The 20,614-nt window shown below is 45.5% G+C and overlaps 1 protein-coding gene across 1 annotated transcript in view; it reads left to right on the forward strand.

The window, feature by feature from the left end:
• Nucleotides 1–3,988: 3,988 nt before the first annotated feature.
• LOC129862304 (protein eyes shut homolog) overlaps nucleotides 3,989–20,614 on the forward strand; it is a 344,128-nt gene continuing 327,502 nt past the window's right edge. Inside the window, exons 1-3 of the mRNA XM_055933847.1 lie at nucleotides 3,989–4,072; nucleotides 10,128–10,249; nucleotides 14,094–14,353. Coding sequence (XP_055789822.1) covers nucleotides 3,989–4,072; nucleotides 10,128–10,249; nucleotides 14,094–14,353 — 466 coding nt within the window. The remainder of the gene's footprint in view (nucleotides 4,073–10,127; nucleotides 10,250–14,093; nucleotides 14,354–20,614) is intronic.

The following is a 20,614-nucleotide window of genomic DNA, read 5'->3' on the forward strand; positions in this document are numbered from 1 at the left end:
AGTAAACTAATTAACAACATATTTTCAGCACACTTATAGGGAAGGACATTCAACATGTACCACACATTACTAGTGATTGGCTGAAAGGTTTGTGGAAGATGTTTTTATAGACTTCAGTACAGCTTTTTACATTATTGAACACAGTCTGCAGATGGAAAAACAGTCCCTGCTATATTGTGGATAAAAAGATACCTGTCTAACAAAACACAGAGGGTGTTCTTTAATGGAAGCCTCTCCAACATAATCCAGGTAGAGTTAGGCATTCCCCAGGGCAGCTGTCTAGTCCCCTTACTTTTTTCAATCTTTACATTTACATTACATTTATGTCATTTAGCAGACACTCTTATCCAGAGTGACTTACAGTAGTAGTGAGTGCATACATTTTTTATACTAGTCCCCCGTGGGAATCGAACCCACAACCGTGGCGCTGCAAGTGCCATGCTCTACCAACTGAGCTACACGGGACTGATGTAGCACAGGACTTTACTAATGACCTTCTACTGGCTTTGAGTAAAGCCAGTGTGTCTATGGATGTATATTTATATTTATATTTATATTTAAATATATTTATATTTATATTATATATTTATATTTATATATATATTCATTAGGTGAATGCACCAATTTGTAAGTCGCTCTGGATAAGAGCGTCTGCTAAATGACTTAAATGTAAATGTAAATGTATATTGTTGAGACATCCGCATGTCAGCTGCTACAGCAACTGAAATGACTGAAACACTTAACAAATAGCTGCATTTAGTTTCAGAATAGGTGGCAATAAATAGTTAGTCCTTAATATAAAACAAACTGAAAAGCATTGTATTTGGGACAGATCATTCCCTAATCCTAAACTAAATCTTGTAATTGATAATGTGGAAATTGAGCAAGTTGAGGAGACTAAACTGCTTGGAGTAACCCTGAATTGTAAACTGTCAAAATATATTGATGCAACAGTAGCTAGGATGGGGAGAAGTCTGTCCATATTAAAGTGCTACTCTGCCTTAACAAGGCAGGCCCTACAGGCCCTAGTTTTGTCACACATGGACTACTGTCCAGTCGTGTGGTCAGGTGCCACAAAGAGGGACCTCAAAAAATTACAATTGACACAGAACAGGGCAGCATGGCTGGGCCTTAAATGTACACGGAGAGCTAACATTAATATGCATGTCAATCTCCCCTGGCTCAAAGTGCATTCCCCACAAGACATGCCACAAGAGGTCTCTTCAGTCCCTAAATCCGGAACAGGCTATGGGAGTCGCACAGTACTACATAGAGCAGGGTTCGTCAACTAGGTTTGGTTTCGGGCCAATTTGTTAGTCGGTGGGCCAGAACATAATTAGCATATAATATTAGCACAATTAATAGGCCTACACTACAAATTTATCAACATTTGTAACACATTTGATTAGTACATAATACATTCAGTGACAATAAAATAATTTAGAACTGATTAAGATCATAAAAATCACCAATATCTCTAGTCAATTATAATTGTTTGTTTATTTCTCTGTGCGTTGATTGGTGGGTAAAAACAGGTCTACGTAGCCTACTGTAGTCTATACTACTTTTTTAAATGTCAACATTCGTTCAGAACAATTAGCTTGACAGCAAGAGAACATGTCACTCTAAAAAAGTATCAAAAGAAAGGTGGACAATTAAAATCGAAGTTTCAGTGAAGAATGGACAGAGATATGCATACCATCTTTCTCTAATGCCAAGTCAGTGGGTCTTATTTGCAATGAAAATGTTGCTGTTCGCAATTCAATCTCAGACGGCATTATGAATCTAAGCATGGTACTTTCAAAGTGGCCTTCCCGCCCCAGACAGAGGCCTTCCCGCCCCAGACAGAGGCCCGACGTAGATAAATTGAAGCATTTACTACAAGCTACAAACACGGCAGCAGAATCCTCCTTCGTGACCTGACCCAACAACAGAAGGTCACACGTGCTTCCCTAAAAGCGTCCTGGGTTCTGACCAAACACAACTTGCCCTTCACAGACGCAGAGGTATTTAAAAAGTGCATGGTAACAGTTGGAGGAATTGGCTACTGAAAAGTCTATGGATAGAATAATTGTGTCTGTCAAACAGGTGTCCCGGTCTGCGTCATCAGCCGGACGCCGTGTCCGTGCTCTGGCGGATGATGTCCATAGGATTGTTCTGGAGCGGCTCAGTTAGGCTGGGCATTTTTTCCTGGCTATTGATGAGAGTACTGACAAGACTGATGTAGCACAGTTGTGTGTATATGTTATTTTCATGGTAATGACTTTAAAGAGGAGCTGCTGGCACTGATTCCCCTGGAAGGACACAACCGGGGATGTTCCCCTGGAAGGACACACAACCGGGGACGTTCCCCTGGAAGGACACACAACCGGGGACGTTCCCCTGGAAGGACACACCACCGGGGACGTTCCCATGGAAGGACACACCACCGGGGACGTTCCCCTGGAAGGACACACCACCGGGGACGTTCCCCTGGAAGGACTCGCCACCGGGGACGTTCCCCTGGAAGGACACACCACCGGGGACGTTCCCCTGGAAGGACACACCACCGGGGACGTTCCCCTGGAAGGACACACCACCGGGGACGTTCCCCTGGAAGGACACACCACCGGGGACGTTCCCCTGGAAGGACACACCACCGGGGACGTTCCCCTGGAAGGACACACCACCGGGGACGTTCCCCTGGAAGGACACACCACCGGGGACGTTCCCCTGGAAGGACACACCACCGGGGACGTTACCCTGGAAGGACACACAACCGGGGACGTTCCCCTGGAAGGACACGCCACCGGGGACGTTCCCCTGGAAGGACAGGCCACCGGGGACGTTCCCCTGGAAGGACAGGGCACCGGGGACGTTCCCCTGGAAGGACACACCTCCGGGGACGTTCCCCTGGAAGGACACGCCTCCGGGGACGTTCCCCTGGAAGGACACGCCACCGGGGACGTTCCCCTGGAAGGACACGCCACCGGGGACGTTCCCCTTGAAGGACACACCACCGGGGACGTTCCCCTTGAAGGACACACCACCGGGGACGTTTCCCTGCAAGGACACACCACCGGGGACGTTCCCCTGGAAGGACACACCACCGGGTACGTTCCCCTGGAAGGACACACCACCGGGTACGTTCCCCTGGAAGGACACACCACCGGGTACGTTCCCCTGGAAGGACACACCACCGGGGACGTTCCCCTGGAAGGACACACCACCGGGGACGTTCCCCTGGAAGGACACACCACCGGGGACGTTCCCCTGGAAGGACAGCCCCCCGGGGACGTGCCACTGGGGACGTTCCCCTGGAAGGACACACCACCGGGGTTATTCTATTCACAAAGCTGGAACAATTGTTTACGCAGCATGGCTTGTCATTCGAAAAAGTCTACTTTGTGGTGACCGACAGGGCTCCTGCTATGGTGGGCAGACACGGGGCCTGGTCAGCAGGTTGAAGGAAATCGCCCCACAAATGAATGTCTTGCATTGTCTCATCCATCACAGTGCACTGTGTGTCAGACTAAATGCTGAGCTAAAAGATGTGATGGATAAAGTAATGCGCATAATCAACTTTGTCAGGGGGACATCAAGCAACACAACACCGTCTTTTCCGCAAGCTTGTGACAGAATCAGAGGAGTCCATCCAGGATGATCTCCTGCTTCACAACAACGTGCGCTGGCTGACTAAAGGAAAAGCTCCAGAGCCATTCTGTCAGCTGCATGACCAGGTTGTGGACTTTGTCTGAAAAAGCTAAATGAGGGCAGCAGCTGACCACCTTCGTATTCTGGAAATTGAGGAATTCCTCTCTAAAGTAGCTTTTCTGGCTGACATTCTGTCACTTAAAGGGTTAAATCTGCAGTTACAATGAAGGGGGAAAACTTGAGGCCTTTACTAAGGAGCTTGAGTTGTTCCATTTATACTTGTCATCTGGAAGGCTACTGCACTTCAGCACACTGAAGAAACGAGGTACCAGGCCGCAGCGTTGTCACAGAGGTGATGGAAGATTTCACCAAGCAGCTGAGGGACAGCTTCTCCACCAGATTTGAAGACTACAGTATGCCCAAGGATATAATTGCGTTTGTACGTGATCCTTTCACAGTCCGCCCAGGTGGGGAATTCTCCTCCCTTGCTAAGAAAACAATACCCTCCTGGTTTGAGGCCGCAATTCAAACTGAGCTGATTGAATTCCAAACATTGAGCCAAATCAGGGATGCGCTCAGGAGTGCGTTGTGTACGTTGTGGGTGTTATGCTCAGAGGAATACAGCACAGTGCAGAGTCCTTGTGTACGTTGTGGGTGTTATGCTCAGAGGAATACAGCACAGTAAAGAACCCTGCCTTTTATGTGCTAACAATGTTTGGATCGACTTACACCTGCGAGTCGTCCTTTTCCTCTATGAACGTAATGAAGACTCACGACAGGAACCTGCTTTCACGTTAGTCAATCGAGGTCTGCCTGCGCATCAAAATCACATCCCTCTCACCTGACATCTGCAAGTTTGTGTCCGAGGGGAAATGCAACTTTTCCCATTAAGTAAGTAACTGCTGACAGTATTTTATGTTTGTTTTGTCGTTACAGGAGCAGGTTATCCCGAGACTCCCGATACAAGGATACAGACATTCAGACTCAGAAATCGCCTTTTTATCCTTTAAATTATTGTTTTATGTAGGATGCCACATTTTTGGCCAGTTTCAATTGTAAGTAGGCCTAATAAATAAATACAAATCCCACTTCTATTAGGCCATTTTGTTTACTTGTGAAAGATGCTGTTAAGCCACATAGGGGCGATGGGTCCATGGGGCGACGCACAATTGGCCCAGTATCGTCCGGGTTAGGGAGGGTTTGGCCGGCAGGGATATCCTTGTCTCATCGCGCACTAGCGACTCCTGTGGCGGGCCGGGTGCAGTGCACACTGACCAGGTCGCCAGGTGTACGGTGTTTCCTCTGATACATTGGTGCGACTGGCTTCCCGGGTTGGATGTGCAATGTGTCAAGAAGCAGTGCGGCTAGGTTCGCCTCTCCCGAGTCCGTACGGGAGTTGCAGTGATGAGACAAGACTGTAACTACTACCAATTGGATTTCACGAAATTGGGGAAGAAAAAAAGGGTAAAATAATTGAAATAAATAAAATTAAATATTTTAAATTGGCTCAGAAGAAATTGACCCCAAATAAGCCCTCTTGTTGTTTGTAAAATCAAATTCAAATGAAGATTATTGTTGAAATGAATTACTCCTGCTATGGTGGGCAGACACGGGGCCTGGTCAGCAGGTTGAAGGAAATCGCCCCACACATGAATGGCTTGCGTTGTCTCATCCATCACAGTGCGTTGTGTGTCAGACTAAACGCTGAGCTAAAAGATGTGCTGTTCACCTGGGTTCACCTCCTATTGATTGCCTGCGGTTGCAGCTTTACATTTCAGCATCTAAAGAAATGGTCCACTGCCTGCTTTATTAGTGGACCGTCTCCTGCATCCTCTCTCCTCATTAAGTTAAACTGTAACTTTGGCATTATTTAGGTAGGGACACTTCCTTCTTCAGACATTGCATTTGGGACTTTTTGCATCTCAGGTCCAAGATAAAAACATTTTTTATTTTTTTTATGACCAAAAATATTCATAATTAATTTGAAGGGCTTTGAGGGGCCCAATAATATTGCTGGCGGGCCAGATTTGGCCCACGGGCTGCCAGTTGAGGAACACTGACATAGAGCCATGACTCCATGGAACTCTATTGCACATCAAGTAGCTCATGCAAGCAGTAGAATCAGATTTTTTTTAAACTGATAAAAATACGCTTTTGGAACAGTGTGAAGAGAGCATGAAAAACCCAGAAGTGTTGCAGTTCTTGACACACTCAAACCGGTGGGCCTAACTCCACTCAAAGGCACTTACAACTTTTATCTTGCCAATTCACCCTCTGAATGGTACACATACACAATCCATGTTTCAATCATCTCGAGGCTTAAAAATCCTTCTTTAACCTGTTTACACTGATTGAAGTGGATTTAACAGGTGACATCAATAAAGGATCAAAGCTTTCACCTGGATTCACCTGGTCAGTCTGTCACGGAAAGAGAAGGTGTTCCTAATGTTTTATACACTCGGTGTAAACAGAAGTAACAGATGCCAACAAAGTTATACCTTGAAAAGCAGGCCCTGAATATGTTAAAAGAGGTGGGTGGTGTTTGGAATATACAGTAGTGGAAATTCCAAGTCAACCATGACTATTCCACAGATTAAAGCTACAATCTGTGATAAATGCAACATGAAACAATTTCAAAGATTTTACTGAGTTACAGTTCATATTAGGATATAAGTAAATTGCAATAAATTCATTAGGCCCTAATTTATGGATTTCACATGACTGGGAATACAGATATGCATCTGTTGGTCACAGATACCTTAAAAAAAAGTAGGGGCGTGGATCAGAAAACCTGTCAGTATCTGGTGTGACCATCGTTTGCCTCATACAGCGTGACACATCTCCTTCACATAGAGTTGATCAGGCTGTTGATTTTGGCCTGTGGAATCTTGTCCCAATCCTCTTCAATGGCTGTGCAAAGTTGCTGGATATTGGTGGGAAATGGAACACTCTGTTGTACACCTGTCGTACACCTCGATCCAGAGCATCGAAAACATGCTCAATGGGTGACATGTCTGGTGAGTATGCAGGCCATGGAAGAACTGGAACATTTTCAGCCTCCAGGAATTGTGTACAGATCCTTGTGACATGGGGCTGTATATTATCATGCTGAAACATGAGGCGATGGATGAATGGCACGACAATGGACCTCAGGATCTCGTCACAGTATCTCTGTGCATTCAAATTGAAATCGATAAAGTGCAATTGTGTTAGTTGTCTGTAGCTTATGCCTGCCCATACCATTACCCCACCGCCACCATGGGGCACTCTGTTCACAACATTGACATCAGTCTGCCATCTGCCCGGTACAGTTGAAACCGGTATTCATCCATGAAGAGCACACTTTTCCAGCGGGCCAGTGGCCATCGAAGGTGAGCATTTGCACACTGAGGTCAGTTATGCAACAGCTCCGGTGGACATTCCTGCAGTCAGTATGCCAATTGCGTGCTCCCTCAAAACTTGAGACATCTGTGGCATTGTGTTTGCCAAAACTGCACATTTTAGTTTATTGTCCCCAGTAAAAGGTGCACCTGTACAATGATCATGCTGTTTAATCAGCTTCTTGATATGCCACACCTGTCAGGTGGATTCATTGTCTTGGCAAAGGAGAAATGCTCACTAACATTTTGTTGAGAAATGAGCCTTTTGTGCGTATGGAAAATGTCTGGGATCTTTTATTTCAACTCATGAAACGTGGGACCAACACTTTATGTTGCGTTGATATTTTGTTCTGTCTGCATTTCCCCAGCCCTATCCCTCAGCTGTTTACCAAAACCCCAAACAAGTGGTGGAGCTAATTATTTTCCTTAAGAACAAATGCTCGATTGTAGCTTCAAACATATTTCCCAGGAGAGGTCTTTTTGGCTGAGTGGGACATTGTAGTATAACATTCTTAAGTATTCATATGAATATAATTGAACGCTACATTTGGCAACAACGTTATCATGATATTACTCAACTTGTGGGAGGTTTAACTTGGGTACCAGATTGGGAGAAAAATAACTATTGACGTTAAGCTCACTCAGTGAAACATTTGGTGACAGCGGTGGGATAATATTATGTGTAGCTGTGGCAGGTTTTTAGGTAGAAAACAATACAACTATGTTCTCTTTACATAGTTGGCCTGTTGAACCAGGAAGAGGAGTGGTCGAGGGCAGCAGGTGTACTCACTGTATCACTGTATTGGGTAATGCAATCTGTGCCTGGAGGTCCTGAGCTCTGATGGCTTTCTCTTCTACCTGAAAGTAATTGCACCCACCTGGTGTCCCAGGTCTATATCAAATCAAATGTATTTATATTGCCCTTTTTACATCAGCAGATGTCACAAAGTGCTATACATGAACCCAGCCTAAAACCCCAAACAGCCAGCAATGCAGATGTAGAGGCACGGTGGCTAGGAAAAACTCCTTAGAAAGGTAGTAACCTAGGAAGAAACCTAGAGAGGAACCAGGCTCTGAAGGGTGGCCTCTTCTGGCTGTGACGGGTGGAGATTATAAGAGTACATGGTCATTCATTCCAGATCGTTCTTCAAGATGTTCAAATGTTCATAGATGACCAGCAGGGTGAAATAATAATCACCGTGGTTGTAGAGGGTGCAACAGGTCAGCACCTCAGGAGTAAAGTAAATATCAGTTGACTTTTCATAGCCGAGCATTCAGAGGTTGAAACAGCAGGTGTAGGAGAAAAGGGAGGGAAAGAGAGACAGATGGGGGAGAGAGAGAGAGAGATGGGGGGGGGGGGGGGAAATGGGAGAATTGGAGGGAGCATACTTAAGTTCACACAGGACACCAGAGAAGACAGGAGAATTACACCAGACAAGACAGGAGAATGTCACCAGACAAGACAGGAGAATGTCACCAGACAAGACAGGAGAATGTCACCAGACAAGACAGGAGAATGTCACCAGACAAGACAGGAGAATGTCACCAGACAAGACAGGAGAATGTCACCTGACAAGACAGGAGAATGTCACCTGACAAGACAGGAGAATGTCACCAGATAAGACAGGAGAATGTCACCAGATAAGACAGGAGAATGTCACCAGATAAGACAGGAGAATGTCACCAGACAAGACAGGAGAATGTCACCAGACAAGACAGGAGAATGTCACCAGACAAGACAGGAGAATGTCACCAGACAAGACAGGAGAATGTCACCAGACAAGACAGGAGAATGTCACCAGACAAGACAGGAGAATGTCACCAGACAAGACAGGAGAATGTCACCAGACAAGACAGGAGAATGTCACCAGACAAGACAGGAGAATGTCACCAGACAAGACAGGAGAATGTCACCAGACAAGACAGGAGAATGTCACCAGACAAGACAGGAGAATGTCACCAGACAAGACAGGAGAATGTCACCAGATAAGACAGAAGAATGTCACCAGATAAGACAGGGGAATTACACCATAGACTATCGCACCCACTTGCCAAAGCACAGCCACCACACCACTAGAGGGATATCAACAGACCACCAACTTAATACCCTGAGACAAGGCTGAGTATAGCCCACGAAGATCTCTACCACCGCATGAGCCAGAGAGGGCTGCAGAACCGGACAGGAAGATCACGTCAGTGACTCAACCCACTAAAGATCAGATCAGTGACTCAACCCATGGCGCACCCCTCCTAGTGACGTAGTAGGGTCAGAGGCAGAGAATCCCAGTGGAGAGAGGGGAGCCGGCCAGGCAGAGGCAGAGAATCCCAGTGGAGAGAGGGGAGCCGGCCAGGCAGAGGCAGCATGGGCGGTTCGTCACTCCAGTGCCTTGCCGTTCACCTTCCCACTCCTGGGCCAGACTACACTCAATCAGTGTAGTCTTCAGTAAAGACTTTTAAAGGCAGACCATTCCATTAAAATGGAGCTCTATAGTAGAAAGCCCTGCCTCCAGCTATTTGTTTTGAAATTCTAGGGAGAATGAGGAGGCCTGCATCTTGTGACCGTAGCGTATGTATAGGTGTGTACGGCAGGACCAAATCGGAGTGATAGATAGGAGCAAGCCCATGTAATGCTTTGTAGGTTAGCAGTAAAACCTTGAAATCAGCCCCAGCCTTAACAGGAAGCCAGTGAGGCTAGCACTGGAGTAATGTGATCACATATGTATCAGTCCCTAATAAGAGGGGAGGAATGAAAATCAGCAGTGGAACTCAAACTGGATCCCTCCTCTATTATTTAGTGACATCATCACTGAACTATTTCACTTCCTGTATTAGAGACCTACAATGTTCCATTTCACTTCCTGTATTCCAGACCTACGATGTATCATTTCACTTCCTGTATTCCAGACTTACGATGTATCATTTCACTTCCTGTATTCCAGACTTACGATGCATCATTGCACTTCCTGTATTCCAGACTTACAATGTATTATTTCACTTCCTGTATTTCAGACTTACGATGTATCATTACACTTCCTGTATTCCAGACTTACAATGTATTATTTCACTTCCTGTATTCCAGACTTACGATGTATCATTACACTTCCTGTATTCCAGACTTACGAGTGCCTCTGTGTCCCCGGATGGGAGGGCGAGTTCTGCCAACAGGAAATAGACGAGTGTTCATCACAGCCGTGCAAAAACAACGCCACCTGTACTGACCTCCTCAACAGCTACCAGTAGGTACCACAGTAGGGTTGTGTCTGATTCAGACCAGAGGGCAAAGCTACAGGTAGGTATCACAGTAGGGTTGTGTCTGATTCAGACCAGAGGGCAAAGCTACAGGTAGGTACCACAGTAGGGTTGTGTCTGATTCAGACCAGAGGGCAAAGCTACAGGTAGGTATCACAGTAGGGTTGTGTCTGATTCAGACCATAGGGCAAAGCTACAGGTAGGTACCACAGTAGGGTTGTGTCTGATTCAGACCATAGGGCAAAGCTACAGGTAGGTATCACAGTAGGGTTGTGTCTGATTCAGACCATAGGGCAAAGCTACAGGTAGGTACCACAGTAGGGTTGTGTCTGATTCAGACCATAGGGCAAAGCTACAGGTAGGTATCACAGTAGGGTTGTGTCTGATTCAGACCATAGGGCAAAGCTACAGGTAGGTATCACAGTAGGGTTGTGTCTGATTCAGACCATAGGGCAAAGCTACAGGTAGGTACCACAGTAGGGTTGTGTCTGATTCAGACCATAGGGCAAAGCTACAGGTAGGTATCACAGTAGGGTTGTGTCTGATTCAGACCATAGGGCAAAGCTACAGGTAGGTACCACAGTAGGGTTGTGTCTGATTCAGACCATAGGGCAAAGCTACAGGTAGGTATCACAGTAGGGTTGTGTCTGATTCAGACCAGAGGGCAAAGCTACAGGTAGGTACCACAGTAGGGTTGTGTCTGATTCAGACCATAGGGCAAAGCTACAGGTAGGTACCACAGTAGGGTTGTGTCTGATTCAGACTAAAGGGCAAAGCTACAGGTAGGTACCACAGTAGGGTTGTGTCTGATTCAGACCATAGGGCAAAGCTACAGGTAGGTATCACAGTAGGGTTGTGTCTGATTCAGACCATAGAGCAAAGCTACAGGTAGGTACCACAGTAGGGTTGTGTCTGATTCAGACCATAGGGCAAAGCTACAGGTAGGTACCACAGTAGGGTTGTGTCTGATTCAGACCAGAGGGCAAAGCTACAGGTAGGTACCACAGTAGGGTTGTGTCTGATTCAGACCATAGGGCAAAGCTACAGGTAGGTACCACAGTAGGGTTGTGTCTGATTCAGACCATAGGGCAAAGCTACAGGTAGGTATCACAGTAGGGTTGTGTCTGATTCAGACCATAGGGCAAAGCTACAGGTAGGTACCACAGTAGGGTTGTGTCTGATTCAGACCATAGGGCAAAGCTACAGGTAGGTATCACAGTAGGGTTGTGTCTGGTTCAGACCAGAGGGCAAAGCTACAGGTAGGTACCACAGTAGGGTTGTGTCTGATTCAGACCATAGGGCAAAGCTACAGGTAGGTACCACAGTAGGATTGTGTCTGATTCAGACCATAGGGCAAAGCTACAGGTAGGTATCACAGAGGGTTGTGTCTGATTCAGACCAGAGGACAAAGCTACAGGTAGGTATCACAGTAGGGTTGTGTCTGATTCAGACCAGAGGGCAAAGCTACAGGTAGGTACCACAGTAGGGTTGTGTCTGATTCAGACCAGAGGACAAAGCTACAGGTAGTTATCACAGTAGGGTTGTGTCTGATTCAGACCAGAGGGCAAAGCTACAGGTAGGTATCACAGTAGGGTTGTGTCTGATTCAGACCAGAGGGCAAAGCTACAGGTAGGTATCACAGTAGGGTTGTGTCTGATTCAGACCATAGGGCAAAGCTACAGGTAGGTACCACAGTAGGGTTGTGTCTGATTCAGACCAGAGGGCAAAGCTACAGGTAGGTACCACAGTAGGGTTGTGTCTGATTCAGACCAAAGGGCAAAGCTACAGGTAGGTATCACAGTAGGGTTGTGTCTGATTCAGACCATAGAGCAAAGCTACAGGTAGGTATCACAGTAGGGTTGTGTCTGATTCAGACCAGAGGACAAAGCTACAGGTAGGTATCACAGTAGGGTTGTGTCTGATTCAGACCAGAGGACAAAGCTACAGGTAGGTATCACAGTAGGGTTGTGTCTGATTCAGACCAGAGGGCAAAGCTACAGGTAGGTATCACAGTAGGGTTGTGTCTGATTATGACCTGGTTACAGACCCCAAACTGAAAATAGCATATCAGAGCTAGTACAGTGTGGGTCCACCCTATAGTGTTATTCAGACTGTACAGTGTGGGTCCACCCTATTGTGTTAATCAGACAGTACAGTGTGGATCCACCCTATAGTGTTATTCAGACAGTACAGTGTGGGTCCATCCTATAGTGCTAATCAGGCAGTACAGTGTGGGTCCACCCTATAGTGTTATTCAGACAGTACAGTGTGGGTCCACCCTATAGTGTTAATCAGACAGTACAGTGTGGATCCACCCTATAGTGTTATTCAGACAGTACAGTGTGGGTCCATCCTATAGTGCTAATCAGACAGTACAGTGTGGGTCCACCCTATAGTGTTATTCAGACAGTACAGTGTGGATCCACCCTATAGTGTTATTCAGACAGTACAGTGTGGGTCCATCCTATAGTGCTAATCAGACAGTACAGTGTGGGTCCACCCTATAGTGTTAATCAGACAGTACAGTGTGGGTCCACCCTATAGTGTTAATCAGACAGTACAGTGTGGGTCCATCCTATAGTGTTAATCAGACAGTACAGTGTGGGTCCACCCTATAGTGTTAATCAGACAGTACAGTGTGGGTCCATCCTATAGTGTTATTCAGACAGTACAGTGTGGGTCCATCCTATGGTGCTAATCAGACAGTACAGTGTGGGTCCACCCTATAGTGTTATTCAGACCAGTACAGTGTGGGTCCACCCTATAGTGTTATTCAGACCGGTACGTGTGGGTCCACCCTATAGTGTTAATCAGACAGTACAGTGTGGGTCCACCCTATAGTGTTAATCAGACAGTACACTGTGGGTCCAGCCTATAGTGTTATTCAGACAGTACAGTGTGGGTCCACCCTATAGTGTTATTCAGACAGTACAGTGTGGGTCCACCCTATAGTGTTATTCGGACAGTACAGTGTGGGTCCACCCTATAGTGTTATTCAGACAGTACAGTGTGGGTCCACCCTATAGTGTTATTCAGACAGTACAGTGTGGATCCACCCCATAGTGTTATTCAGACATAGTCAGTGTCATTGCATCAGTCTACTCAGTCACATAATAAATGCAAGGAAGCCTTGCTCAGATAGCCTGGGGTTGTCTAGCTGTTGTGTCCCCTGCCTCCAGCTCTTGAATCCAGACCACTGTCCTTTCCTATCTTTCCTCGTTTTCTCTCTATCCAAGAAAATATGAAACATATGAGAGTGGGAGAGAAAAGGAGAAAAATGCTCAGAGCTAACAACATCAGCAATAATGAACTGCAGATGGCAGGTCAAACTAATGAATCAATCAATGGCTCACAGCATGAAGGGTTTCTGGGGATCTGTGAGTCATCGGGAGGGAAAACGGCTGTATTTACTCTACCTAATGTGTCTTCACACTGGGGGAGAGAGATGGAGGAGGAGGAGGGGGAGGATGGAGAGACTGAGAGAGATAGGCAGAGGAGAGAGAGAGAGGGGGGGGGTGTGAGGATGGAGGGAGAGGGAGAGAGAGGAGGGGGAGGAGAAAGAGATGAGAGGGAGGATGTAGAGACAGAGAGAGTATGGAGAGAGATAGAGGAGGGGGAAGATGGAGAAAGATGAAGGATGGAGAGACTGAAAGAATATGAGGATGGAGGGAGATAGGGAGAGAGAGGAGGGGGAGGAGAGAGAGAATGTGAGGATGGAGGGAGAGAGAGGAGGAGGGGGATGAGAGAGAGAGAACTTAAGTTCACACAGGACACCACGTGAGAGAGTGGATGGAGGGAAATAACATGTTGTAACTCCTCCTGTCTCCCCAGGTGTCTGTGCCCGCAGGGCTGGGCAGGTGTGGACTGCTCTGAGGATGTGGATGAGTGTGACTCTGGGCCCTGTCTGAACGGAGCTCAGTGTCAGGAGTCACCCCTACCTGGGGAGTTCAGCTGCACCTGCCCCCCCTTCTTCAGTGGGCCCTTATGCAACATGCCCTTTGACCCCTGTGACCCTGCCCACGATCCCTGCCTGCACAATGCCACCTGCCTGACTCGTTCTGATGGAACAGCAACTTGCAGATGCCGACCCGGTGAGCTACTATTAGTACCTGTGGTGTAGTCCAGTGAGCTATTAGCTCCTGTGGTGTAGTCCAATGAGCTACTATTAACTCCTGTGGTATAGTCCAATGAGCTACTATTAGTTCCTGTGGTGTAGTCCAATGAGCTGTTAGCTCCTGTGGTGTAGTCCAATGAGCTACTATTAGTTCCCGTGGTATAGTCCAATGAGCTACTTTTAGTTCCTGTGGTGTAGTCCAGTGAGCTACTATTATAGCATGTGGTGTAGTCCAGTGAGCTACTATTGGTTTCTGTGGTGTAGTCCAATGAGCTACTATTAGTTCCCATGGTATAGTCCAATGAGATACTTTTAGTTCCTGTGGTGTAGTCCAGTGAGCTACTATTATAGCATGTAGTGTAGTCCAGTGAGCTACTATTGGTTTCTGTGGTGTAGTTCAGTGAACTACTATTAGTTCCTGTGGTGTAGTCCAGTGAACTACTCTTAGTTCCTGTGGTGTAGTCCAGTGAGCTAATATTAGTTCCTGTGGTATAGTCCAATGCGCTACTTTTAGTTCCTGTGGTGTAGTCCAGTGAACTACTATTAGTTCCCGTGGTGTAGTCGAGTGAGCTATTAGTTCCCATGGTGTAGTCTAGTGAAGTACTATTAGTTTATGTTGTGTAGTGCGTTACTATTAGTTCCTGTGGTGTAGTCCAGTGAGTTGCTATTCATTCCTGTGGTGTAGTCCAGTGAGCTATTAGTTCCTGTGATGTAGTCCAGTGAGCTATTCGTTCCTGTGGTGTAGTCCAGTGAGGTATTCATTCCTGTGGTGTAGTCCAGTGAGCTACTATTTGTTCCTGTGGTGTAGACCAGTGAGCTATTAGTTCCTGTGGTGTAATCCAGTGAACTATTAGTTCCTGTGGTGTATACCACTGAGCTACTATTAGTTCCTGTAGTGTAGACCAGTGAGCTATTAGTTTCTGTAGTGTAGACCAGTGAGCTAATAAAGTAGATAGCAATACCAGCAGTATATTTGGTGTAGCCCAGCGAGCTAAAACAATGTTGGATAAAATAGTGACTTTCAGGTTGTGTAGAGCTGCCAAAATGCCCAATTAACTGTTTTTGAAATAAGAAAAAAATGTGAAAGGGTGAGCTGCACAACACAATATTAGACACAGAGTGCCTTCATGTAGCCTGCTTTCAGGTGGTGTAATGGTTCATAATGCCCAATTAAATGTTTAGAAGTACCCAGAAAATATCTGATGGAGCAATCTCCTACACATGCTGACTCAGTCAGCTATTATAACACTACAGATGGTCAGTACCTTGGTGTGTCCTGCTTTCAGGTGATGCCATAATGCCCAATTAAATTCTATGAAATAAAAACAGTGAGTTTTCACTGCTCTTTCGATGACATACAGTAGACTGACCAGCTGAAAGCTATGATCCCTTATTAATGTCAAATCCACTTCAATCCGTATAGATGAAGAGCAGGAGACCGGTTAAAGAATGATTTTGAAGCCTTGAGACAATTAGGACATGGATTGTGTATGTGTGCTATTCAGAGGTTGAATGGGCAAGACAAAATATTTAAGTGCCTTTGAACAGGTTATGGTAGTAGGTGCCAGGCGCACTGGTTTGAGTGTGTCAAAAACTGCAACGCTGCTTGTAGAGTCCATGCCCGACAAATTGAGTCTGTTCTGAGGGCAAAAAGGGGTGAAACTCAATATTAGGAAGGTGTTCCAAATGTTTTGTACCCTCAGTACATACACTGAGAACCTTGGTATAGGTCTCTCAGGTCATGAGATGGGACTTGAATGTATCATTCAATATTTAGAAATGTAGGAACAAAATAGGTTTTTGTTTCAGTCTAGTGAACATGTTCACATTCCATCCATTTAGTCAGACTCTGAGAATGGGACCTGTCGTATAATAGGTGATACAAGATGGACTGGCTTTGTGTTTCTCTGTTTTCTACTAGCTTCTGAATAATCACCTGCGCTGTTATAAAAGGCAGAAGAATGTAACCTAGGTAGGCTACAGTAGTTGCATTGCATGAGAACAGTATTTGGCTCACTCATTGTTTTGAAGTGTTTTGGCCTGCAGGGTTGTGTGTGTGTGTGTGTGTGTGTGTGTAGAGTGGTCGTGGGTCCTGCTATTCCTCAAGGTAGTGTGTGTGTGTGTGTGTGTGTGTGTGTGTGTGTGTGTGTGTGTGTGTGTGTGTGTGTGTGTGTGTGTGTGTGTGTGTGTGTGTGTGTGTGTGTGTGTGTGTGTGTGTGTGTGTGTGTGTGTGTCTATGTGCCTGTAGGTTTGCTTAACCCACATGGAGGATTGCAACAACTCTGTACTGGCATTTGTTCCTTATTGTCCTCAGCTTGTGGTTAGAATGATCAATTGCTCTGAGAACTAAAGAACTGAACGGAATGACCTGTAGAGTTCTGGGTTCTAACTAGACTAGTAGACTCTCCCTCCTGTGTGTGTTTCTGTTTGTGAATGTGTGGGTGGGTGGGTGGGTGGTGGTGGGGGGGGTCTGCAACACCCTACCAGAGGCTGTTTTTCATTCACTGTGGCATGTATAATGAGGTACAACAGATCTTATCAAATCACTGGGCAATTGCAATTCAGCCCTGCAGATTTGATTTGCAGTTGTTCCAAGCTGTGCTGCAACAAACTGCTTATAAGGCAAGTTTCATACGTGTTAGATAAATTGAATCAAATAAAACAATTTATTTGTTACATACTTCCTAAAACAACAGATGTAGACTAACAGGGAAATACTTACTTACAGGTCCTTCCCAACAATACAGAGAGAAAGAAAGTAGAGAAATAATAGAAAAGTAAAACACGTAATAATAAAGTAATAATAGATACAGAATGAGTAATGATAACTTGACTATACTGTCTACAAGGAGTACCAGTACTGAGTAATGATAACTTGACTATACTGTCTACAAGGAGTACCAGTACTGAGTAATGATAACTTGGCTATACTGTCTGCAAGGGGTACCAGTACTGAGTAATGATAACTTGGCTATACTGTCTACAAGGAGTACCAGTACTGAGTAATGATAACTTGGCTATACTGTCTACAAGGAGTACCAGTACTGAGTAATGATAACTTGGCTATACTGTCTACAAGGAGTACCAGTACTGAGTAATGATAACTTGTCTATATACAAGGAGTACCAGTACTGAGTAATGATAACTTGACTATACTGTCTGCAAGGAGTACCAGTACTGAGTAATGATAACTTGACTATACTGTCTGCAAGGAGTACCAGTACTGAGTAATGATAACTTGGCTATACTGTCTGCAAGGAGTACCAGTACTGAGTAATGATAACTTGTGTATACTGTCTGCAAGGAGTACCAGTACTGAGTAATGATAACTTGGCTATACTGTCTGCAAGGAGTACCAGTACTGAGTAATGATAACTTGGCTATATACATGGGGTACTAGTACTGAGTAATGATAACTTGTCTATACTGTCTGCAAGGGGTACTAGTACTGAGTAATGATAAAGGGGTACAAGGAGTACCAGTACTGAGTGGATGTGCAAGGGTACGAGGTCATTGAGGTAGATATGTACATGTAACTAGGAATAAAGTGACAGATGGTCAACAGTAGCAGCAGTGTGTGTGATGAGTTAAAAAAGTTTTTGCAAAAGGGGTTAATGCAGAGAGTCAATGTAGCTATTTGATTAACTATTTATCAGTCTTATATCTCTGATTGGGGATCATACGTAGGCAGTCTTTATTCCACCTTTAGTTTGTGGGATCTTGTTTTTGGTTAGTTGCTGTGTTAGCGCTACAAAACATTACGCGTCGTTTATTCTTTCTTGTTTTTGGTGTTCATTTAATAAATTTATGATGTACGCCTACCACGCTGCACCTTGGTCCAATCCATCTCTAAACGAACGTGACAAGGTAGCTTTTTAACTAACTATTTATCAGTCTTATAGCTTGGAGGTAGAAGCTGTTCAGGGTCCTGTTGGTTCCAGACTTGTTGCACTGGTAGCGCTTGCTGTGAGGTAGCAGAGAGAACAATCTATGACTTGGGTGTCTGGTGTCTTTAACCATTTTTAGGGCCTTCCTCTGACACCGTCTGGTTTAGAGGTCCTGGATAGCAGGGAGCTCAGCCCCAGTGATGTACTGGGCCATACATACTACCCTCTGTAGCGCCTTGCAGTCGGATGCTAAGCAGTTGCCATGCCAGTCAGGATGCTCTAAATCTCCAAACATTTCTGTAAAAAACCCAGTTGTAAAGCCTTGCGTTCCTATTTTTCTTAATTGTTTTGTGCTGTTGGCAGAAGGTCAATCAATCAAATGTATTTTTAAATCCCTTTTTACATCAGCCGATGTCACAAAGTGCTATACAGAAACCCAGCCTAAATCCCCAAACAGCAAGCAATGCAGATGTAGAAGCACGGGAGCTAGGAAAAACTCCTTGGAAAGGCCAGAACCTAGGAAGAAACCTAGAGAGGTGCAAGGCTCTGAGTAGTTGCCAGTTTTCTTCTGGCTGTGCCGGGTGGAGATTATAACAGAACATGGCCAAGATGTTCAAATGTTCATAGATGACCAGCAGGTTCAAATAATAATAATAATAATCACAGTGGTTGTCGAGGGTGCAACAGGTCAACACCTCAGGAGTAAATGTCAGTTGGCTTTTCATAGCCAAGCATTCAGAGTTAGAGACAGCAGGTGCGATAGGGAGAGAGAGTTGAAAACAGCAGGTCCGGGACAAGGTAGCACATCCGGTGAACAGATCAGGGTTTCATAGCCGCAGGCAGAACAGTTGAAACTGGAGCAGCAGCACGACCAGGTGGACTGGGGACAGCAAGTAGTCATCAGGCCAGGTAGTCCTGAGGCATGGTCCCAGGGCTCAGGTCCTCCGGGAGGGGAGGGAGAGAGAGAATTAGAGGGAGCATATTTAACTTCACACAGGACACCAGATAAGACAGGAGAAATACTCCAGATATAACAGACTGACCCTAGTCCCCCGACACATAAACTATTGCAGCATAAATACTGGAGGCTGAGACAGGAGGGGTCAGGAGACACTGTGGCCCCGTCCGATGATACCCCCGGACAGTGCCAACCAGGCAGGATATAACCCCACCCCACTTCAAACCACCAACTTACTACCCTGAGACAAGGCTGAGTATAGCCCACAAAGTATAGGTATATGAGTATAGGTGCACTTGATTCAGCAGCCCCGGGAAGGCATTTTGAACCATTTCATATATCTGAAGGTAGAACTCCGCCTACCCGGCCAGCCCAGAGATCAAATAAAGTACACCTTTACTGTAGGTCTACCGTTGGCCAATCAGATAGCTCAGATCACTGTGTCTGCACAGGGTCCTCGAGCCATAGACTAAAAGAAACCTTGAACACAAAGCAAAACTTTTAAAACCATGACTAGAGAGAATACAGCAACGAATACAGCAAAGAGACTCTGTTTTTAATTTGTATCTTATTTTTCAGAGTAAATAACCCACGGACACTAGAGAGGCTTTAACCAAGTTTAATTATTCCCAAAGGTTATGTACAGCTGTAATTCAGACACTCCACATTTGTCACGCTCAGATATATATATCCCATTCAAAACACTCCCCCTTCTCTCCCATCCTTACATCTTATGGGTTAACCTCTCTAGGAGATGTGGCACGCTGGCGTTCAAAAAGGCTTTACGGTGAAAGCATACCATGTGATTGTCTGATGACAGCGCCCAGCACACGAAACATTACAAACACTTACCAGCCAAGTAGAGGAGTAACAAAAGTCAGAAATAGCGCTAAAATGAATCACTTACCTTTGATGATCTTCATATGGTTGCTCTCACAAGACTCCCAGTTACCAACATGGCTTCCGGTGACGCAACTTAGGAAATGGCTGCCTAGTTTTTCGTGCTGCACATCGGTTGGGTATTCCCCCCCAGAATTCAAGTATTTACTCTGAGCATTATAATAACTTATGGAAAAGGGGAAAATAGGAAAAGGTTGCAGAGCTACAACAACAGTCTGTAACAAGACAGCAGAAGATATAATCGTCGATGAACCTGAAATGGCTAATGCTAGAGGAAATAAGATAGCAGCAGCAAAAGAACCCTCATTTCGTGATGTGATGAAGGAGGAATTGCGCGAGGCGCTCACAGGCTTACGAGAGGAACTTCGAGAAGATGTAAGAAAAGAACTAAATGAGTTCAAGAAGGACATTAACCAGAAATTGGAAGAAAACAAATTAGAACTTCACAGCATATCTACAAGAATGGGGGACGCAGAACAGCGCATTGGGGAAA

This window comes from Salvelinus fontinalis, chromosome 1 (assembly GCF_029448725.1).
Source record: "Salvelinus fontinalis isolate EN_2023a chromosome 1, ASM2944872v1, whole genome shotgun sequence".
NCBI lineage: Eukaryota > Metazoa > Chordata > Actinopteri > Salmoniformes > Salmonidae > Salvelinus > Salvelinus fontinalis.